Here is a 21,868-nt window from a genome sequence, read left to right as displayed (position 1 = left end):
TCTTTATATTTTTTATCTTGAGGCAACAGTTTACTCATTCACAGGGTCCCCAAGAGTCAGAACCAACTCAAGGGGTACATTACAACCAGAATGTGTTTATATTCATTTACAAGTCGGATTTTATTAATTTTACAATAAATGCAATGACTCCTTTTGAACTACATACTACTGTCCTAATTTAGAAGAAAGCATTTTGCTATTCTGTTTTTACTTATTTCTGTTGCTTTAATATTTCAATTTTCCCTCCTTTGGGAGACCCCATAATTCATAAACGAAGGCTACTCTCAAGTCTTCTATACATACCCTTGAACTTCATATCATTTTATCTATTTACACTTTCCTGAGAATGCTTACCCAGATTTTCTTCTGCTTGACAGATTTTGTTTTTATATCAGTAGTAGGTTTTCTTTTCCTACTCTATAGAGAATCTTTATGGGCATTCTGAGTTATTTCTAATATGTTCTATATGTTTACTTGACAGAATATTTTCAGTGATACACTTTTCTCTTGAGTTTTTGAGTAATATTCCATTTTCCTAATTCTTTAGGATCCTTTTAATGGTATCATTTTTTTTGTCGTTAACTAGGTAAACTTGGGCAAGTCATCAAACTTTTTGTGCTTCAACTTCTTTGCAAAATGGAAGTAATTGTAATTTCTACTTTGTAAGTTTGTTGTGATTAATAAATGAGTTAAGTACATAAAATGAATATACATAGCATCTGGGGCATATTAAATGCTCAGTTAAATTGGGCTACTTATACTATTTATATTTTACAGTTTTCTTCTTTTACATAATTTTGAATGAGATAATAGTAACCAGCAGAGATAGATTTTAGGTTAACTCTTGACTTCCCTACTTTTCTCTTGCATCCTGGTCAAATAACCTTTCAACTGAAATGTGGAGAGCAGGCTGACAGTCCGTGATCTTGGATCCAATTCCACTGTCAGGACACATGCATCTAGTACAGACTTGCTTAACAAAGGCAGGATCATTAAAGCTCATGGTCTTGTTCTCTGAGGCATTAATCAGTGACTGATTGTAGTCTCCATGGTGGATCGCAAGAAGGGCTGTTTATGTTACTGTTTTGACATGTATCAACAGGCTGGGGAGGAGGAAAATTGTGGCAACATTAAAATAAAATTTCAAATGAAGTAGAGAGTTACCAATTAAATTCAAGAACAATTAATAAATAGTTTTGTGTTTAAATTGTAAGGGAATAATTAAAATGGTAGTATGCCAGGTTTGGTAATGGTATGGTTGTAATTCTTCAAAAAAGTGCACAAAGCTAAGATAGAAATTCATTAGTCTTGAAAATTTAGGCAATAAAAAACTATCAAATTATAATTCCAACCAACTGGAATTTTCAAAAACTTAAAGACTTTTATTTTTTTAATTTAATCTTTATTGTATTTTTCCCATTACCATTTAGTCATCTTATACCTGCCTCCCCCCAGCAAGTACCTGTTAATTTTATATATTGATAAACTATTGGCTACATCTGAAAATTCCACTTCATTTTGCTTTGTTCATGGCCATCCAGATTTAATGCTAATCCAGATGAAAATGATTAAGAAAGAAAATTCCTACACAGACTATATTAGAAGAAAAATAATGGTCAATAGGTCAAAATATATATTCAGGCAAATTATGATTCCAAGTGTACCTAATTCCAGACTAGCATTGTTTTGTTTCCCAGCACATTGTGGTAGACCCTGACCCGTACATTAGGCCTGTCACCCATCTCCAGCCTTCTTTGTGACAAGGTGAGGTCACTGGGTTGAACTTGAGTTTGAGGAATTTGTGCAGGAATATTAATACCATTTGCATCTCTGGCACAAAACATCTTCCACCAACAAACCCATCTCACCTCTCAGCTGTTGTCAAAATGGTGATGCCTGCGGCATCCTTGGAAATCATGTTGATGATGGTGACTGAGCCTCCACTACTGCCCATTACAGAAGGATGAAATGAAATTATGTTGTGTTAAGCCATTGGAATTACTGATTTTATCTGTTTCATTTATTAAGAACTCTACATTTTATGTATGTCAGTGTTAATCATCCACCCATGAACTTCATTAAAACTGCTGTAATGAAATAATACCATGAGTGTGATGACACCAATTCATCTGCTATTCTGTAACTGCACACAGGGATCTAAAGATAAACACCCAAGCACAGACAGAGTAATCATACAAAAGCTATGCAATTCAGAGGCTTTGAAAAAGTCAGGACTATCAAACTTCAGTCTTGTTTACTTCATTAAGTAAACTCAGTGAAATGAAGTTTATTCCAGGAACAAAGGAAAGCCTGCTTAAAAAAAAACAAACTAACAAGAAACCTCTATCATCGTTTGAAAGCCAGATTACTTTGAGAGATGCTCCCAAGTTTTGGTAAAACATGGTAAGGTAAGAACTATCTGATAGAGAGTATTTTCAGAACTTAAAGTCCAGTAAGCACTTTGGTTTTCAGGATGGGTTAAGGGCCGAGACCATCCAATTCTCCTAAGTCCTTTCCTCACCTTCAACAAGCACAGGACAGATTGATCTAGACAATATTCCCATTGGCAGTCACATGCCTAAACCTCTTGGTAACTGTTCTCTTGGTAAGTCCAAACCTTGCATGTTCTGAGAAACAGTATGTAGCAGTCACAGCTGCCAAGTGAGCAGCAAAGATGCTGAGGTGGCAGCCACATGGCTAAGTCTGATTGGCTACGTGGGCGCAGGTGTTTTCTGCAAGAATACACAGATGACACCTCTCTTATAGAAAAAATGACTCCAATCTGCATAAATCATGTTCATTGTCTCAAGCATCACATCATGAGAATATTCATCTAGGTTCATTCAAAGAATATGTGGGCTTGGATGTAGAATTTGACCATTCATGTTTAATAACTGTATTAGGATTCTCCAGAGAAACACAACTGATAGGATATACAGAGAGATATAAAAGAGCAGATGTACTATAGAAATTAGCTCACAGAATTATGGAGGTTGAGAAATCCCCAAATCTGCTGTTGGTAAGATGGAGAATCATGAGAGCCAGGGGTATAATTCAGTCCTTGTCTGAAGGCCTGGGAGCTGGAGGGGCAGTTGGTGTCAGTGCTGGACAAAGATCAATATCTCAGCACAAGGAGAGAGATGATGCTCCTGTTCTTTCTCTTGTGTTCTATCTGGGCCCCCAACGGGTTGGCTCATTGGAAACAGTCAATCATCTTTACTCAGCCTACTGCTTCAAATGCAAATCTCTTTCTGAGATGCCTGCACAGACACAGCCAGAGATCTTTATCAGGTACTTGGGCACCCTTTAGTCCTGTAAAGTTGACATAAACTTAACCATCACATTGAGGTAACAGATTTAAGGGCTTTGATGTCTCAGATGAAATTTTGATCATTTCTCTCCCCGGTTTTTAGACAGGTTGCTATCACAATGCTGAACTAACTAGATAGATCCATTCATACACAATCCATTATGGGTTTTTTTATTGTTTACACTATTACCGATGTATCCCAATTTCTCCCTCTTTGCCTACCTCCACCCATCCATGCACATCCCTTCCCCTGGCCTTCACCACAGCATTGTCTGTGTCCATGGGCTATGCATTTATATTCTTTGTCTAATATCTTCAGCTTCTTTTTTCCAGTTCCCCCACCATTCCCCTTCCCTCAGACATCTGTCAGTCTTGTTCCATGCATCCATGCCTCTGGTTCTATTTTATTCATCAGTTTATTTTATGCATTAGATTCCACATATAAAATGAGATCATATGGTATTTGTCTTTCTATGGCTGGCTCATTTTGCTTAGCATAATAATCTCCAGGTCCGTCTGTGCTGTTCCAAAGAATAAGAGTTCCTTCTTTTTTTTTTTTTTTTATAGTCACATAGTATTCCATTGTATAAATGTATCACAGCTTTTTATCCACTCATCTGCTGATGGGCACTTGGGCTGTTTCCAGAACTTGGCTATTGCAAATAATGCTGCTATGAACATAGGGTGAATATATTCTTTCTAATTGGTGTTTCAGGATTCTTAGAATGCTGCAGCCCTCTATGGAAGACAGGATAGAGTTTCCTCAAAAAATTAAAAATGAAACTGTCTTATTACCCAGTAATTCCACTACTGGGAATATTCCCAATGATCCATTGGGTTTTGACAAAGTTTCCAATAATGACACGTTAATATAATGAGAAAATATAATATTTTTTGCTTAGAGATTATTCGTTTGAAATCCTAGAACTGTAACAGATACTTGCCTAATTAGAAAAAGTCTTTGTGACAAGTCTGTGTTTACACTGATAGTGCCATTTAAAATTTATACTGTTGCCAATGAAACAATCTAATGACACTCTGAATTAATCTTAACATTTTGCTAGAGTTACATTTTCTAACTCACATTCAGTTAAGGTATACTTTTCAAAAACCGTATCACAGTAACATTTTCCATTAAGATTACTATGTACATTTTACTTATCCACTCCATAAAAAGTTAAAAAAAGAATAAACCTCTTTAAAAAAGGCATTTTTAGTGGAGGTGTGTATGTGCATGTGTTTATTTATTTTAATGAAATTATTGTGTAATTTACTTAATGGGCTTTAGGTTGAGTTTTCAAAAGTTATCATGACTGAGCAAATTGATGATAAGGTGTATAATAATGAATTAAAGGTTATTGGCAGCCTAGGGCAATGTTTATCTCACTTGAGGTAGGTAGAATTCAAATTGCCTTCATTAGCTGAGCAATATGCTGTGGAAAATGAGCTGGGTACTTATCAAGAACCTCTTTCATTTGTATTTCTGCTAAATTATCAGGCTGCTCTGTTTCCTAGGTGCTTAAGAGCAATGGATAGGAGAGAAAGAAAATGTTTCAGGTAAGTAAACCAAGGGGCATTCAAATACTAGATTAAAAAAAAAAGTTTATCAGTAAAGATGTAAGAATTGTGCTTTGTGTATTTGTGATATAAAGACAATCTTACAGTTAGGATCTAGGGTGGACAGACACACTAATTCTTCCCACATTCAGCAGCACCCAAGAAAAGCCAGAGGTTGTTTTTTTGATAAATGATCAATACTCTTCAGGACATTACCCTACCTGCCCTGCTGTTGCTAAAGGCTGGAATTTCAACTAAGCAGTCAATTTTTATGGCATTGCATCTTGAACAGTCAGTTAACTGCTCCCTAATCCCCTGCAAATGTGAAGCAGTATTATTTTGCAGTCATTTCCTTAAACTCACTCAAAAGAAAAAAAAGTACCATTTGACCAGTAAAAAAAATATTTTCCTCAAAATTCCACACTAAATATTAAATAATTGTTTTGTTTAGGTTTTTAGTAATAGGCCTACTTACAAAAATTAGTATACTTGTACAGTAAAAGTTAAGAGACAATCAAATGTGTTAATACATAATCTGAGCCAATAGTCCATTGGCTTCACTGGACACCTTTAGTTATGTCTTTCAGAATCTTTTTCATTTTAGAATTCTTTCCACATGTATATCCCTTGGAAAACTTCTTATATCATAGAAAACATATATGCACTCATAACACTGATCCCATCCAAATCAGTATATTATCATTTTCTATATCATCTCAAATGCCCTTATAGATTTTTTCTTAAAACTTCTTATTTTAAAAAATATTAGTTAATACCTAAGAAAACCACTAAGAAGGGATTCTAAAGGATTTCTGCAGCTTTCTTGGGGATTTCAACATTTTAAGAGAAAATATAGGCCTCTGATGAGCATCATCTCCTTCACAGATGATTTTAAAATAATTTTATATTTATGAGGCCACAAAGCCAAATTAACAGAATTTCAAAGCTGTAACACTTACATCCATTATTAGAATGAAGCACAGATTTCTTTGTTCAGAATTTTAAAAGAAAATCCTTCCCTCAGAGTCATGTGCAATTTTGACTGTCTCAGGAAAATTTTAATATACATGTTGTTTTTCTCAGTCATTTAGAATGCAAACATTCCTTCCATTCTTTAAAATACATTTAACAATTGAAGATATTTGAACTACTTCATTAAAATGCCTGTGGGGCTTTGATAAAAATTAGGTAAACCTATTTTATTTTAATTGATTTACGCATCAAACTAGTATGGGCCAGCTCCTCTGTTGTGGACATTTCAGTATTAGCTGCTCAGGTAGAGCAGGTTACACAGGCCTGAATAGGAAAGGCTTCTACTTACAAAGTCCCAGCTCTGCAACACAAGACACAGAGACAAAACCAATGCACAGCTTAGGAGAGGCTTCCTGAGTCCGTGGTCAGTTAGCCAGAGATTGAATGTAGCGGCTGTCTGACTCAAGATTTTGTTTTTCATTCCACAGCAGTGAAATCTCCCAACATATTTTTCATTAGTTTCCAAACCAGTTCTTAAAAATTAAACCATAATTTAATATTATAGCCAATACTTATTGACAATTTAAAACAGCATTTTGTTTAATGCTAGATATTTTTTGTAAAATACAGTTACTGCATTTTCTTTCTTTAAAATTTGATGTTATTTTAAGTGTAATTAAACCTAGTTCATTCTATTTAGTGTCTGAATACTGCATATTCTAAAAATGCATAGCTATTAACACTAATCCAGCTAACTAAGCTATCTAATAAACTAACAAAGCTTAATTTGATGGTTAGGCTTAACTCAGCAAGGAGGAATTAAGAGTGTTATCTGTACAGTTGTCCTTTAAACAATGCACACTTGTGTTTTCAACAACATTTTACTATATGGTGAGAAAGAAAAATATTTGTCTTGATTGCAAGGACTGGGGAGATGGCTGGTTTGGGAACTTATAATTTCAGGATCCTATAATTCTCTGAATTTTTTTAAACATAAAATTGAAATATGGTTTATTGTCTAAGAAGAAACATATGCCTCTTATTTCAAGTAACTATTCTTTTAGTTATTGAGTTTTTTTAATTTTATATTTACATTGTTTTTGCCTGTGAAAATAATTATAAGATTAGAAAACTAACAGATGTGTCAACACATATTGGCAAGAAAGTGGTTTTGATAAAAATAAAGAAGAATATAATACAAAATAATAAATTTTGTAGTTGCATTAGATTGGGAGACCAAGGAAATGGATAAGAGACAAAGAAAAGGGGCAAAATATTACAAAGTAGAAAAGTATTGATAGAAACAAAAAATAACAGAAAAGGTACAGTAGAAGCCACATCAAAAATGGTCAACCAAGGTTAAGTTTCAAGTGGAAACACTGGAAGAAAGTGTAAAAAAGAGAAACAATATTTGCTTAATGTATACCCCTTGACTTAAATTCTATTAAATATTTTAAGTGTGCCTTGGCCCATGTGGCTCAGTTGGTTGGAGTGCTGTCCCATACCCGAAGGATTGTGGGTTTGTTTCCTGGTTAGGGATGATATGCCTGGGTTGCAGGTTTGATCCTTGGTCTAGGTGCATACAGGAGTCAACCAAACAATGCTTTTCTTTCGCATCAATGTTTCTCTCTCTCCCTTCTCTCCCTTCTACTCTCTCAAAAAGCAATTTAGAAATGTCCTTGGGTGAGGATAAAAAATATTTTAAGTGACACTGTAAAAAAGATAAAACTCATCTTTAATCAAAGGACCACATGAAAACCATTATTATCTAATGACCCAAACAAATTCTTATTCTAAAAGATCATTAAAAGTCTCATGTATTGTTTTATAATTTTAAAAACAAATTTAGAATCAATACCTTAAGTTTGTGAATTACTTGAGCATTCTAAAAATAAAATAAAAAGAGAAGAACTATTTACTATGAGAAGAATGATGCACTTACCATCATGATTTGGATTTCCTAGTGTCCATGGCTCATCAGAGTCAAAATGAGTGTCTCCCCCAATTCCTGGTCCTGGGAAGTAGGCATGTGCCAAAAACCCTCCCTCTCCATCAAAAGGAGAGCTGTCTCCATGGAAACCAGAAGCAAAAATGATGGTTATATCCACGTCTCGTTTGCCATTTTCTAATTCACTGTAGGGCACTTCTTCGAATGTCAGAGGAGTCACATTCTGCCACACATCAAAGGCTCGTCGAATTGCTTTACGAGTTTCAGGTTCCCCTACTTTTGGAGTTACATTCTTTATACTGAAATTTAGAGAAAAGAATAATTGGCATGGCTTCATTACATATAGTCTGACTTACTAAAGATTTTTATCTGTTTGGTGAGTAAAATATTAAATAGAAAATAAATTATATTATTATAGCTAAATTTCACTACACTGGAGTCATTTAATTCTCAGCAGTATAGTATTCTTTGGCCAAGGCTCTAAGTGAGGAGGTCCCTGAACCTGAGTCCCGTAAGTGAGAAGGAGCAGTGGGTCATTAGACCCAGCATGTATTTAGCTTCCTGAACAACTACAGGAAGACCACTTTGCTTAATGATCAGACAGCTGCAGTAGTTTTGAACTGAAATTAAAGATCTCAATTTCTTTCTAGGTGTAGTTTCTCTTAAAGACACAGCATTGTATGCCTACATATCATTTCCAAACAAAGTCTTGTGCATCTATGATCACCAGTTCTTCAGACACAGTTATTTCTGAGTTTTTAAAGAAAAGATCAACTAATTATAGTCTCTGAGTTCTACTGTTTTCTTATTATACACTTAATTCATTTTAGTTAAAATAAGCAATGTGAGTGAATAGCTTTTTTAATATAAATATCTAGCAATTAAATAAAGCTAAATAAGTAGCTTAAACATTATTTATTTAATTAGTTTGTCTTCATGCTCTTGATTTATTTAACTTTAATTAGGTATTTCTCTTTCTCAGTTCTTTTTACATTTTTCTACATAGAATATGAATGAAATAAATATACATATATGTCTTACATTGTGGTAGTATCAATTCATATCACTTTTTTGTGAAAAAAATCAGTAATTTGCATGAGAAGCATAAATAAATTTCAAAGCCCTTCAACCATAAATTCATAATTCAACCAATCTTACAGCCATGAATCCATGAATTCTCACTAAGGACCTATCATAATACATGTTGGCAAGCGTAATATTCAAGTGAATGTGTAATGCAATGTAATCAATCATAAAGGAGAATTGGAAGGTAACCAATTTATAATAATGGAATAATTGTCAAATTATAGTATCTCCACTGCATGTCACACTATGAACTCAAAATCAGTTTTGTCTTTTTAAAGCATTTAGCAGCATAGAAAAATAGTTAAGATATATTTTCAAGTGGAAAAATTATATGTAAGTTACATTTTTAACCTGATTGTAACTATGTCCAGATAATTACAAATGTCAGACAGAAATCATGCTAAAATAACAATAATGACATTAGCATTATTTTAACAGCATGCAGAGTGTAACCCCCCAGTCCTTGTTGGGGGAAGGGAAAAGTGGATAGGATGGCAGTATGGCATTTAAGATACACTGCATAACAATGGCAAGTTAATAGCTATGCTTTCCTAAAGGGGAGAGGGCTGCCTGCTGCCCAGCCAAGGGCAAATTGTATACATACTCTAAGAACACACTGGAGGGAGATTGTGGGAGGAGCTAATACTGCACCTGTGTGAGAGGCATGGGGCAGATGTCCACAGTAGATGCCCATGTGTTGTTGGGAATTTTTGCCCTGAGTAAAGATGGCAGCCCAAAGGAGATAAAACATACTGGGGTACTGGCAAAAAGTTGGGCACTATGACACCACAGGAAGGGCTGGAGATGAGATCACACAGGAAGTTCCGGGCCAAGCATTTAAATTATGGGGATCCAAAAGAGAAGAGAGCAAGTCACTATATCTGGTGTGAAAGAAGAGATGCACTGGGGGTTCTGAAAGTCAGAGAGAGCCACAAGGTGGGCAGGTAGAGGTCTGCCTGGAGAAGATGGCAGCAGAGCTGATGGAGCTGAGAGGACCTGCCTAGCCACCCAGACTTGTGAGGGATGCTTGGAGTTGAACTGTGCCGAGGAATGCTAAGTTGCAGACTTCTGTTTCTCTGAAGGACATACAGAGAAGTCACTTTCTTAGGATGTGTGCCTCCCTGGACCCTACCATCACCCAGTGTAAAAGGGTACATGTTTTCCTGGATCAGTATATGAAGGCTGAGTACAATGCACTGCAGATCTTGAAGGAGAGAGCTGCTGCAAGAGGGTGGCAACACTGAAACCCACAAATACACATTTCAGAGGGGATGGAGGTCTGTTTGCATGACTAGCTTAAAGACAGAGAAGGATATGAGGAATTTCAGGGCATGGTTTTGGCTTGTAGTCTTTTGGGAAGCGAGGGAGGCTCTGCGCCTTGCAGGGAGAGGGGGGCTCTGAGCAGAAGTTCTCTTAGCTCCCCCACCCTGAGGTTGGAACCCTGTTAATAAAAACCTGGTTCCTTCAACACTAATTGTTGGGTCATATGTAAAGGCACCAGGTGGCCGAGTCCTGTCTTGCTCAGTAACATTATTACTATGAGCCAGGTAAGCATTTCACAGCGTCTTATTTAACCCTCACAGTTGCCCAATGACATGGGTATTTATACCAAGTTTATAATGAAAGAAGTTGAGATTTAGAAGAATTTGGAGAAAAATCAGAGTGGCATTGCTGGTTTTTCAACCCAAACATTCTGACTCATGGATCCATTGTCTTAAATTATAAACTGGATTTGCACATCTAAAACAAGGTTATCATTATTTTTTAACACAGATTCTAGAACATGTCCACACTGACAGTTTGATGGTAAATATTCTTTATATATTGAGAAAATGAGGAAGGAAACCACTTGGAAAGGGAGTGGGCAGCGTGTTCCAGGAAGGAGAGGTAGTGTGGACACACTGGGAGTGTGATGTGCAACATGGGCAGAATGGGGCAACCTTAAGACAGGCGTCAGCAAGGGGCAGAATGCAGACAAGGCAGGGCTGGCTTTTGCTCCAAATGAGAGGAGAAGACCTGGAGCATAGCGAGCAGAGAAGTGACATTGACTTAGGCGCTAAATAAATAATTGGGGTCACTAAGGGGAAAAGAGTATATTAACAAGGAGCAAGAGTGGAAGCAATGATACCTGTGGGACTCTTGCAAAAATTCAGAGGTGGGTTAGTAGGCTTTGGACCTGGGAGTATCAGTAAGGATATGGAGAACTGCTTGGATTTGGGACATATTTTGAGGACACACCTGCCAACATCTACTGATGGTCAGACATGGTCTGTGAGAGAAAATCAGTGCCAAGGAAGCAACCTGAGCCAAAGGATGGAGAGAATGAAAGAATTCATGCTTGCTCAAGGATAGAGTGATACAGTGTTTTGTTGTTGTTTTATATTTTATTTATTTTTGTTTTAGTTTTATGTCCCATTCTGTGTGATGCTCTAAACTCTATTTGAGAAGGGGTAACCTCTGAAACTGAGGCATCACAGACCTTCGTCTAGCTTGTTTTTAATCTCTGAATCTCCTGTTGATGGCTGAAGAGGAAAGGGGATTAATGTTGTAATTTTCCTAGTAGTCTTTTATCAGAAGTCCCCCATTCCATTGTAGGCAAGCATTTTTATGACATATTATTTGAAAGAACATACTACAAAGTGGATACTGTCCCAGGTGCAAGAGACAGAACAGGGAAGCCGACTGCTCTTGCAGAACTTATATGTTGTAGTGATGAGGGAGAAACAATAGAAAAGAAAGACCACAAAAGCAGACAATCACAGACACAAAGATGAGGGGTGAGGAGGCCAGGTGAGGAAATGACAAAGGCAATTGCAATGACCAATGGAGCCACATGTACCTAGCACAGAGTTCCCAGGAAAAAGGGGCATTGAGCAACACAAGAGAACCTGGCCTGGTCAAAATGGACTGCTGAGCGAACTGGTGCAAATGAGAACCAAGACCCAGAAACCAGAGGGGAGACAGCTACAGGAATGGACCATATTCTGTGACAAGACACCACCAGAGTGTTATAAGTGGAGGAGTACCTTGGTATTATTCAAGTTTACAAAAATCACTGTTTCTGATGAAAAATGAATAAGGGGCTATGAATGGAAGCAAAAAAAAAATTTCAGGAGTTCAAGAGAAAGAAGACAGATATGTCCTTGAGTTATCACTGTGGTAATAGAGTTAGTGTCAAACACACGTTTTTAGGGTATTGGTGATGGAAATCAGTGTCAAATTCAAGGTATAATGGAGAACTCATTTTGTTATCAAATGAGGATAATTATACAAGAAAATAAATGAAATCCTGTTGGTATGGTATCTATTACTCATATAGGTACCTAATGGTTCAGATAAAAATGAAGCTGTGTAATATAATAGAAAGGAATAAATGTGCACTACCATTTGCACTGGAAAACTTATCATTGTTATTCAAGCTATGGACTTAAGTAGATATTAATAGCTCCCAAAATATGTTGAATCACAATATTTGTGATGTTAATAAATACAAGACACACAAGTGCACTTCAAACTTAGAATTCTGAACCAAGTGCAAACAAAAACCAATTTAGAAATCTTATACCATTGAAAGATGCTTTGTTTTACTAACAACTTAAATAATAAAGAGCATAGAGAACTCCCATGATGTCAAGAGTAAAATAAGACTGCTATCTTTATTAATTCTAATACATGATACAAAAATTATTAATAGAGGAGAATGAAGATGGTGGAGAATTGAGTAGAAGACACACTGACCTCCTCCCAGGACTCAGCTGGAATTGCAACTAAATTGTGGAGAAATCACCGGGAACAAACAACTAAACAATATGGCAAGAGAGGAGCCTTGTAACCTCAGAAACAGAAGAATCGGCTTTAGTACAATCTAATGGGTAAGGAGTGCAGTAGAGACCTGAGAAGGTGGGCAGGGTATCAATGGGTGGCAACACCACAAGGATAGTGAAATGGCAAGATGGATTCCCCTGAGAACAGCAGGGTCTAAACCATAACCCTGGATCTCCAGACTACAGCACTAGAGTCCAAAAAGTACACAGAATAGAGCCAGCTGCAAAAAGCAGCAGGGTTGGTCTCTGCCAGAGACAGGCGGCTGGAGATGCAAAGAGCTATTTAAAGGGACAATGCGTAAATTTTTATTTGTAGCCACTTACCTGGGCTTTAGCAAAGGCGGGGGCAGAGCGGGCTGGAGACACCTAAAGAGAGACTGGGGAAGGAGGTTTTGGAGAGAGAACTGAGAAAGTAGCTGGCGGGATCTCAGTGGTGACTCATCCCCGAGGTGGCAGCAGCCATCTTGCTCAGGCAGACCGCTGCCTTGATTGGCAGCAGCATCAAAGGACCCAATAGCACCACCCTGCACTGAGATTGCACCCCACCCTATACTGTCTAAGCCACCTGCTGAGTGCAGAGTGGCAGCTACAGATAGTAGATCCATGGCTAAAGGGGGTGCAGAGTGGTCTAGAGACACTTGAAGAGAGACTGGGGACAGAGGCTGTGGGGAGAGAACAGAGAGAGTGGCTGGTGGGGTCCTGATGTTGACTCCTCCCCCATACAGCAGCAGCCATCTGGCTCAGGCAGAGGCTACTCCCCTGAGCGGCAGCAGTGTGAAAAGACCCAATAACCCTGTCTCCAGGAGGGACTCGGCCCCACCCTGAGCTGTCTAAGTTGGCCGGCTGAGTGAAGAACGACTAGATAAAACATTGTAGGAGACAGCCACAGACAGTAGATTCCTAGAAGTCTCAAACAGACTGCCTAAGGTCAGACAGGGTCCACATCTGACATCATCAGAGGCAGATGCAGAAAGTAAAAACAGCAGTCTCCAACCATAGAAGTTCACACCACAAAGTTAGGAAATCAAGACAGATCAACTTAAGAACCAGAAGGATAAAAGAAGAATCTCAGAATTAATGGGAAGGCAAAGAATTACCCCACACTCGAAAGGAAAGGAGGAATCCCCAGAAAAAGAACTAAATGAAATACAGGCGAGTAAACTCTCAGGTATTGAGTGCCAAACAACAGTTCTGAGGAAGCTCGATGAGCTCAGCGAACTCAGAGAGGATTAGAAAAAACTACAGGGAAACCACGAGGAACTTACTGCAAACTATATCAGCATGAAAAAGGACATAGAAATTATCAATAAGAGACAAGAGGAAATAAATAATACAATTTCTGAACTGAAGGACACAGTAGAAGGAATTGAAAGTAGGATAGATGAAGCCAAGGATAAAATCAGCGAGCTGGAGGACAAGGCAGAAAAAAGCTCCCAGAAAGAGCAAGACAATGAACAAAGACTCAAAAAGAATGAAGAGGCATTTAGGGAAATGGAAATGCAGGACAACCAGAAATGTAATCATATCCATATAATAGGGAAACCAGAAGGAGAAGAGGATGAAGAAGGGATAGAGAACCTGTTTGAAAAAGTAATGACGGAAAACTTCCCTAACTGGAGGACAAAAAAAAATTCAACGCAAGTCCAGAAAGCACAGAGGGTCCCATTCAAGAGGAACCCAATGAGGCCCACTCCAAGACACATCATTATAAAAATGGCAAATATCAAAGACAAACAGAGAATCCTAAAGCAAGCAAGGGAGAAAGACGTAATAACATATAAGGGAGCCCCGATACGGCTAGCATCAGACTTCTCAACAGAAACATGGAAGCCAGAAGGGAACAGCAAGAAATATGCCAAGTCATGAAAAGCAAAGGCTGCAACTAAGACTGCTCTACCCAGTAGGGCTCACAATTAAAGTGGAAGGTGAAATGAGGAGTTTCTCAGACAAAAGAAGGCTAAAAGAATAGACATCCACTAAACCAGCACTTCAAAATATGTGCAAGGGACTGCTTTAAGGTGAAGAAAAAGAGTCTATGAATACCCAGTTCCTTTCAGAGTTGCCATAGTTTCTCAGACAAAAGAAGGCTAAAAGAATAGACATCCACTAAACCAGCACTTCAAAATATGTGGAAGGGACTGCTTTAAGGTGAAGAAAAAGAGTCTATGAATACCCAGTTCCTTTCAGAGTTGCCAATACTTGATATTACCAATATTTTAAATACTCATTAATCTGATTGTGACAATGATGTGTTATTTTAGTTGTTCCTTTATTATTTGTGAAACTAAACCTGTTTTTGTATATTTCTTGCCTATTTCTATTATTTTTAAAAAGCTTTAAATGACTTTTTGGTATTCTTTATCCATTTATTGATTAAAGGTTTGTAAAATTTTTTTCCCTAGAAAACCCACCCAAAAACTATTAACCCTTTTTTAGATGTGTGGCAAATACTTTCCTATTCTATTACTTGTCCTTTAACTTTATATATATATATATATATATATATATATATATATATGTGTGTGTGTGTGTGTGTGTATATATATATATATATATAGTCTTAAATGTTTAATATAGTCATATTGTCAATATTTTACTTTATAGCTTCTGGGTTTGAATATTTTACTTCAGGGCAAGAAAAATATTCATTTGTTTTTTCTCTTAAAACTCCTTAGATTCTACATATTGATTTTTAACTCACCTGAATATGTTTTGCATAATGTGTGAAATAGGGTTCTATATTTGTTTTATTTCAAGTAATAGTGGTCCATTCACCTTATGTATTGAATAAGCCTTATTTTAACCATTGGTTTGAAATATCAATTTAATCATATATTAAATTGTTAGACAGATATATACATGTTTCTAGAATGCTCATTATATTTCATTGATCTACTTGATTATTTCTGTGCTGGTATCATGTTGTTTTAATTGCTGAGACTTTATAATGGTTTTAATTTTTTTAATATTTTAAATTGACTTTTACATTTAAAAAATAAATAAATAAAATAAATCTGCATTTAAGAAGGAAGGAAGGAAGGAAAGGAAAGGAAGAAAGGAAGAAAGAAAGATGGAACTCCTACCTTTTGCAACAATATGGATGGAACTGGAGAATATTATGCTGAGGGAAATAAGCCAGTTGGTGGAAGACAAATACCATATGATCTCACCTATAAGTGGAATCTATTTAACAAAATAAACTAATGAACAAAATAAATGACAGGCATGTAAATATGGAGCAGACTGAAAGTGACCAGAGAGGATGGGGAAAGAGGACAATAGTGGAAAGAAGGGTAAGGGACAAGACAAAGAACATGTATGAATGTCCCATGGATATGGATAACAGAGTAGGAATTGACTGTTGGGAGTTGGGGGTGGGGGTTGATTGGGTGGAGGGGGGTAAAGGGGGAAATATTGAGAAAACTGTAATAGAATAAACATGACTTAAAAATTAAAACAATAAATGATATTTCTTAATTATTAATAAGTATTTACAAGAAACAGTGTTATAAAATAAATAAATGAAGGTTATATTTGAAATGCTTAATAGAGGTAATTTATTTTTTTCATATTTTATACAGTTGATGACAGCTTCACTTTTTTTCCAAGTACTGCAAATAGCCACTGTCCAGAAATTGAACATGGAGTCCTATTAGGAAACCTCACATTGAATATTTTTGTCTATTTCCCAAGCTTTCCAGACAAGGCAGATTTAAGTACACATTACTTTGGATCTTATTTAAACAGTGTCTATTTATCAGCCTGCTGTGTGTCCAGAGAAATTCTTTTTGAAGTCAATAGGACCATCAGGTTCAGTGACTTCACTGGGTTTAGAGAGAAAATGAGAAGCGTTTCTGGAAAGGAACTAATTGATACTTAACAACTTCTAAGTCTTTTCTCTGCATACTTATTAAAGTGAAGTAATAACTTCTACTGTGTGTCCACAGTAGTCAAGGAAGCACTCACTTAAAATCAGTTTGCCAAAGAATTAATTTACTGGAAAAAAACAATACTAATTAATATAATCGAACATAGTCTTACCATATTAAGGAATATATTATAAATGCTCACTCATACAATTTAAAAAATAGATTCATCTGGCAATTGCCAGTAGAGCCTGTTTATATAAAACGTTAAAAGAAGTTGTTTAGAAAGAAGAAAAATTCTATAGGTCAGAAATTCAGATCTATTAAAAGAAAGAAAGAATATTAGGGAAGAAATAAAAGTAAAATAAAGTTTTTTTTATTATTTTAATTGATCTAAGAGATAATTGTTCAAAATGATAATAGCAACAATATTTTGGATGAATATGGCTAATAGGTAAATGAATAAAATGACAACAATGTTATGAGGGACAAGAGGGAGAAATTAGGGATACTATGTGATAAGGTACCTGCAACCTATGAAGTAGTATATATAGTGCTATTTGAAGGTAGATTTTGGTTAATTTAAAAGTGTAATTCAAACTGTAGATCATCACTAAAATACTTTTAAAGGAACATTGTTGATATGCTAATAAAAAAAACAAAAATGTATTAAATAGTAATTTAAAACCATAGAAGGCAGAAAAAGAGGGAAGACAAAAAATAATCCACAAGAATAACAGGAATGGACAGCAGAGGGTTACAAATATAAAAGACATTAAATCAATTATATCAATAATCGCTTTAAATGTGAATGGTCAAACTATACCAATGGAAAGACAGAGAGAGTAAATTAAAAAGCAACAACATCTATATGCTGTCTACAAGAAAGCCACTTTAAATATAAAGACACTGATAAGACTAAAAGTAAAAGGAAGAAGAAATGTATACCATACTACACTAATCAAAATAAAACTGTAACAATATTCATTTCAGACAATGCTGATCAGAGCAAGGAAAATTACCAAGGATAAAGAGGGGCATTACATAATGATAAAAGTGTTGATTTTGTGATAAGACATAATATACTTTAATGTGTATATGGCTAACAACAGAATAATCAAATACATGAAGCAAAACCTGATAGAATTGCAAAAAGAAATAGATGAATACACTGTCTTAGTTGGAGACTCCAAAATCCCTCTATCAGAAAATAATACAACAAAAAATAGGTAAGGGTATAGTTGAACTAAATACCACTGTTAATCAACTCAACTCAACCTACTTGGTATTACAGAACACATCACCTTTTGGTCAAAAGATCTAATAGACATCTCACCAAAGGAGAGGTACAGATGGCATATGTAGATCATATGTCATCATGGAAATGTAAATTGAAACAATAGTGAGAAACCACTACACACCTATTAGAATGGTTACATTCAGACCACTGACAACACCAAGTGCTGACAAGGCAATGGAGCAACAGGAACTTTCATCACTGCTGGTGAAAATGAAAAATGGTGCAGCAGCTCTGAAGACAGTCAAGTGGTTTCTTAAAAAGCTAACTGCCAACCATAATCTTACCATAGATTAACAATCACACTGATACTAAATGTTAATTAAAAGATTCAAAGACATTTTTAAGTGGTAATTATTTAGATGTGTTATTATTTTGGTATTTTTTAAATTATAAATTCTTGTTAAAGAATGCCATGTGTTTGGATACTCATCTGACAATCCTTCAAAATATAGGTATTCATTTGGGGAAGCTGAACCATCTAGTTTACAAATGAGACCAAGTGTGTCCAGGAATGACTACAAGGTCACCTATGTACAATTTATTCCCTTTCTCAATCACAGTTTTAAGCTCCATATGTGCACATTGTATTACGATATGTTACCATGCAGTCAATGTGTGTAAGTTACCAAACAGAACGTCAAAATAAGTAGCCATAATAAATGGAGAACAAGATTTCACCACTACTGCTCCTACCTGTACGTGATGTGTTTGTGCTGCCATTTCTGGCCTGTTAATGCGTATCGCTTCCGACGGACGCTGAATTTGGAGGTACCTCTTGCCTGGTCAGGCACCCCACACCGAGGCTTCTTCATCCAGCTGCGAAAGAAATTATCTTCCATTACTAATTATTAACTTCAAAAGGAAATTAACTGAGAGGTTAATCTATGACAGTGATAATGAAAATGGGAAAACATATAGGAGAAAACTGTCCATTTTCTTGAAGTTTTAACATAAGTAGAAAGAACACTTTTTCCCTAAAACTCAAGAGTTTTTCGATACTTTTTCTCTAACTTCTTTTGCTCTAACTGTAGACTGAGTGTCATAAAATAAGACTTTTAAAATAAACATAAAATAGATTATCAGTAAGGTATCTCCCAGCTTTAACATTCAACAATTTTTAAAATCTATTACATGACCTTAAATCCCAAGAGTTAAAAGGGTAAATACTACTCTTTTTAGCTTACAGAGAGGTAACTTGTTTCTTTAATGAATATTTGTCTTTCCCTACCTTTTTCTTCTTTTACCTTCATTATCCTAATTTTCAAGTTAATAGCCATATACTAACCAAATTCAATGCTTAAAAAACATGTTTTGAATATAAAGTTTACATCACACAAATAAGATTTACTATATATTAAGAAAATAAAATGCCGCTTTTCATTTATAAACTTTTAATATTTATACAGATACAGTGGTCTGCTTTCCTAGAAACTCATTTGACCATTGCTGTATTTTCTATGTATTGTTGTTTCTTGTCTAAACAGAAAAATTTTCATGCTTTTTAGCACTTTTTTCTTTAGTGACTCATAAAATAGCTTTACTGTTCATGACCCCATCTAATTTAACAATTACAAAACTAATGCAGTATCTTTACAGTTCTTCATGCTTCATAACATGGAGATAAAAAAAACAAAACAAAGTATTTCACCAAATACTTTACAATTTGTATATTCCTTAAACGGAATAGAATTGACTATGGGAAAGACTAGCTAATGATATCCAATTTGTGAAAATTAATAAAATAATTTACATGTTACATGGAAAAATCGGCTAATCGACTTTTATAAACAAAAAGAAATTCATGCAACAATGAAATCATAACTTTTACTTTTTAAGAAATGATGTTTTTTCACTGTGGAGTACAAATCTCTCTTTTTTGAACTGGATGAAAGAAGATGAAGGAATTAGTCAAAGAACATATAATCATGACCCATAGACACAGACAACAGTGTGGGATAAAAAGAGGGAAGGTGAGGTGGGGGCTGAGGTGAGGTGGGCAAAGGGGTAGGGGAAATAAGAACATCTGTAACAGTGTCAACAATGAAAATAAAGTTTCAAACTGAAGTTTCTCCTTTTCATTCTGCCCCAGTAAAAATGTAGATATTGAGCCTTGGAGCCCTGGACAGTGGATTCGACTCTCACACATCCGAACGGGTGAGAAGTGCGGTGGAGGCTGGAGAGGGTGGGCTGGGTGCCCACTGGCACTAGCACCAAAGGGACATTGAAACGGCCAGTTAGCTTCCCCTGAGAAGAACGGGGTCTGAATCATAAACAGGGACCCCTAAACTACAGCAGCTAAAACCAAGAAAATACAGACAAAACGCAACCCCAAAAAGCTTAGGGGCGCTCTCTGCCAGAGACAGAGGGCTGGGGATGCAAAGAGACATTTAAAGGGACAATGCAAAAATTGCAGTGGCAGCCACCTTCCTTGATCTCTGGGTGGCGGTGGCAGCAGGGTGGGCTGGTGCCTGGGAAAAGACTGGTGTGACACCGCGGCTAGGGGAGCCCCAGTGATAACGCACCTCCCACGCTACAGCTACCATCTCGCTCAGGCATAAGGGCATCAATTAATCTGCCTTTTGTGCACTCCGCACACAGCTTGTGCATGTGAGCTGGGGGGCTGAGTGCAGACTGGCTGGAAGAGCCTTGAGGAGAGACTGGAGACGGAGGTGATGGGGAAAGAACGGGAGGAGGAACCGGGGAGTCCGAACTCCCTCCCCGTCCGGTAGTCTCCATTGTGGGCTGGAAAGGCGCGACCCCAAAGAGGCAGAAGAGGGGCGCGCATGAACGAGACTGCCTGGGACTGAAACGCAGTCCACACAGGGGGTGGATCCCTGGCCGAAGGGGTCACAGAACTGCCCAGAGACCCCTGAGGAGAGACTAGAAACGGAGGCATTTGGGAAAGAATGAGAGGAGGAACCATGGAATCCTGACTCCTCCTTGCCCTAGTCTCCATTGGGCGGGAAGAGGCCACACCCCCAAAAGCCAAAAGCTGAAAAGCACACATAGACACCTCAAAACCACCCAGTGCAGGCGCACACACTTGCGCGGAGTGACCCGCGAGGGTTGCCGAGCATGCGTGTAATCCACGCGGGCTAGCCAACACTTGCACTGGCCGGAAAGGCCTCCCACAGATTGGCACCCATATGGCCTGCGAGGGAGTGCACAGAGTGGCAAGGGCAGGCGTAAATTGACGTGCCCAGCCCGCGATTGCAGAGCGGCTCAGAAAATTAGTAGATCCCGGGCTGAAGAGGTCACAGAGCTGCCCAGAGTCCCTGGAGGAGAGACCGTAGACAGGATTAACCGGAGAGTCCTGGAGCTGACTTCCTCCCATTTCCTTAGTCTCCATTTGGCGAGGGCAAGCAACGTACCCAAAGAGCAAAAAGAGGGGAATACACACAATAGAAGACCCTAAACTGACCAGTGCCGGGGAGCTCGCCGCCCAGGGGGGCCAGATAAGTAAGCGAGGCCGCGAATAAGCCCCCTGGTGTGGGGCATGCATGCGCGAGCCCAGGCAGGCAGGGGATCCTGCCATGCCAGGGAGCATGCACAAGGAGCCGGCTTGAGACTGCAGAGTGATCCTAAAAAATAGTCCAGCCCTGACCGAAGGGGTCACAGAGCTGCCCAAAGCAGGAGGCAGACACAGACAGTAGACTCCAGGAAGGCTCAAACAAACGACCCAAGGCCATATTGGGTCAAAAACTGACATCATCAGAGGCAGGCCTAGAAAGAAAAGTAAAGGGAAAAATAAATAAATAAATAAATAAATAAATAAATAAATAAATAAATAAATAAATAAAAAAGACCCACCTACTACCACAGAAGTTTAATTCACAAAGTCAGGAAATCGAAACAGCCAATTGAAGCAGAAGCAAAAATAAATAAAAAAAAAAATAGGTAAATTACTTAACAGACTCTCACAAAATTGGAAGAAAAAGAAGTTCCCCCCAAATAAGTGGAAAAGGGGACTCCCCACAGACAGAGCTAAATGAAATAGAGGCAAGG

At 37.3% G+C, this 21,868-nt stretch overlaps 1 protein-coding gene across 1 annotated transcript in view; it reads right to left on the bottom strand.

Moving 5' to 3' along the window:
* Positions 1-21,868, bottom strand: part of MMP16 (matrix metallopeptidase 16) — a 269,641-nt gene that overhangs the window by 86,473 nt on the left and 161,300 nt on the right. The window contains exons 3-4 of the mRNA XM_054595067.1: positions 18,557-18,679; positions 7,782-8,086 (exon numbers count right to left, since the gene is read on the bottom strand). Coding sequence (XP_054451042.1) covers positions 7,782-8,086; positions 18,557-18,679 — 428 coding nt within the window. The remainder of the gene's footprint in view (positions 1-7,781; positions 8,087-18,556; positions 18,680-21,868) is intronic.

The sequence above is a fragment of the Pteronotus mesoamericanus genome, unplaced genomic scaffold (assembly GCF_021234165.1).
Source record: "Pteronotus mesoamericanus isolate MK-2021 breed Mesoamerican mustached bat unplaced genomic scaffold, CSHL_Meso_final scaffold_54, whole genome shotgun sequence".
NCBI classification, from domain to species: Eukaryota; Metazoa; Chordata; class Mammalia; order Chiroptera; family Mormoopidae; genus Pteronotus; species Pteronotus mesoamericanus.
Note: the sequence above shows the minus strand (reverse complement) of the source record. Positions and strands in the feature narration are given on the sequence as shown.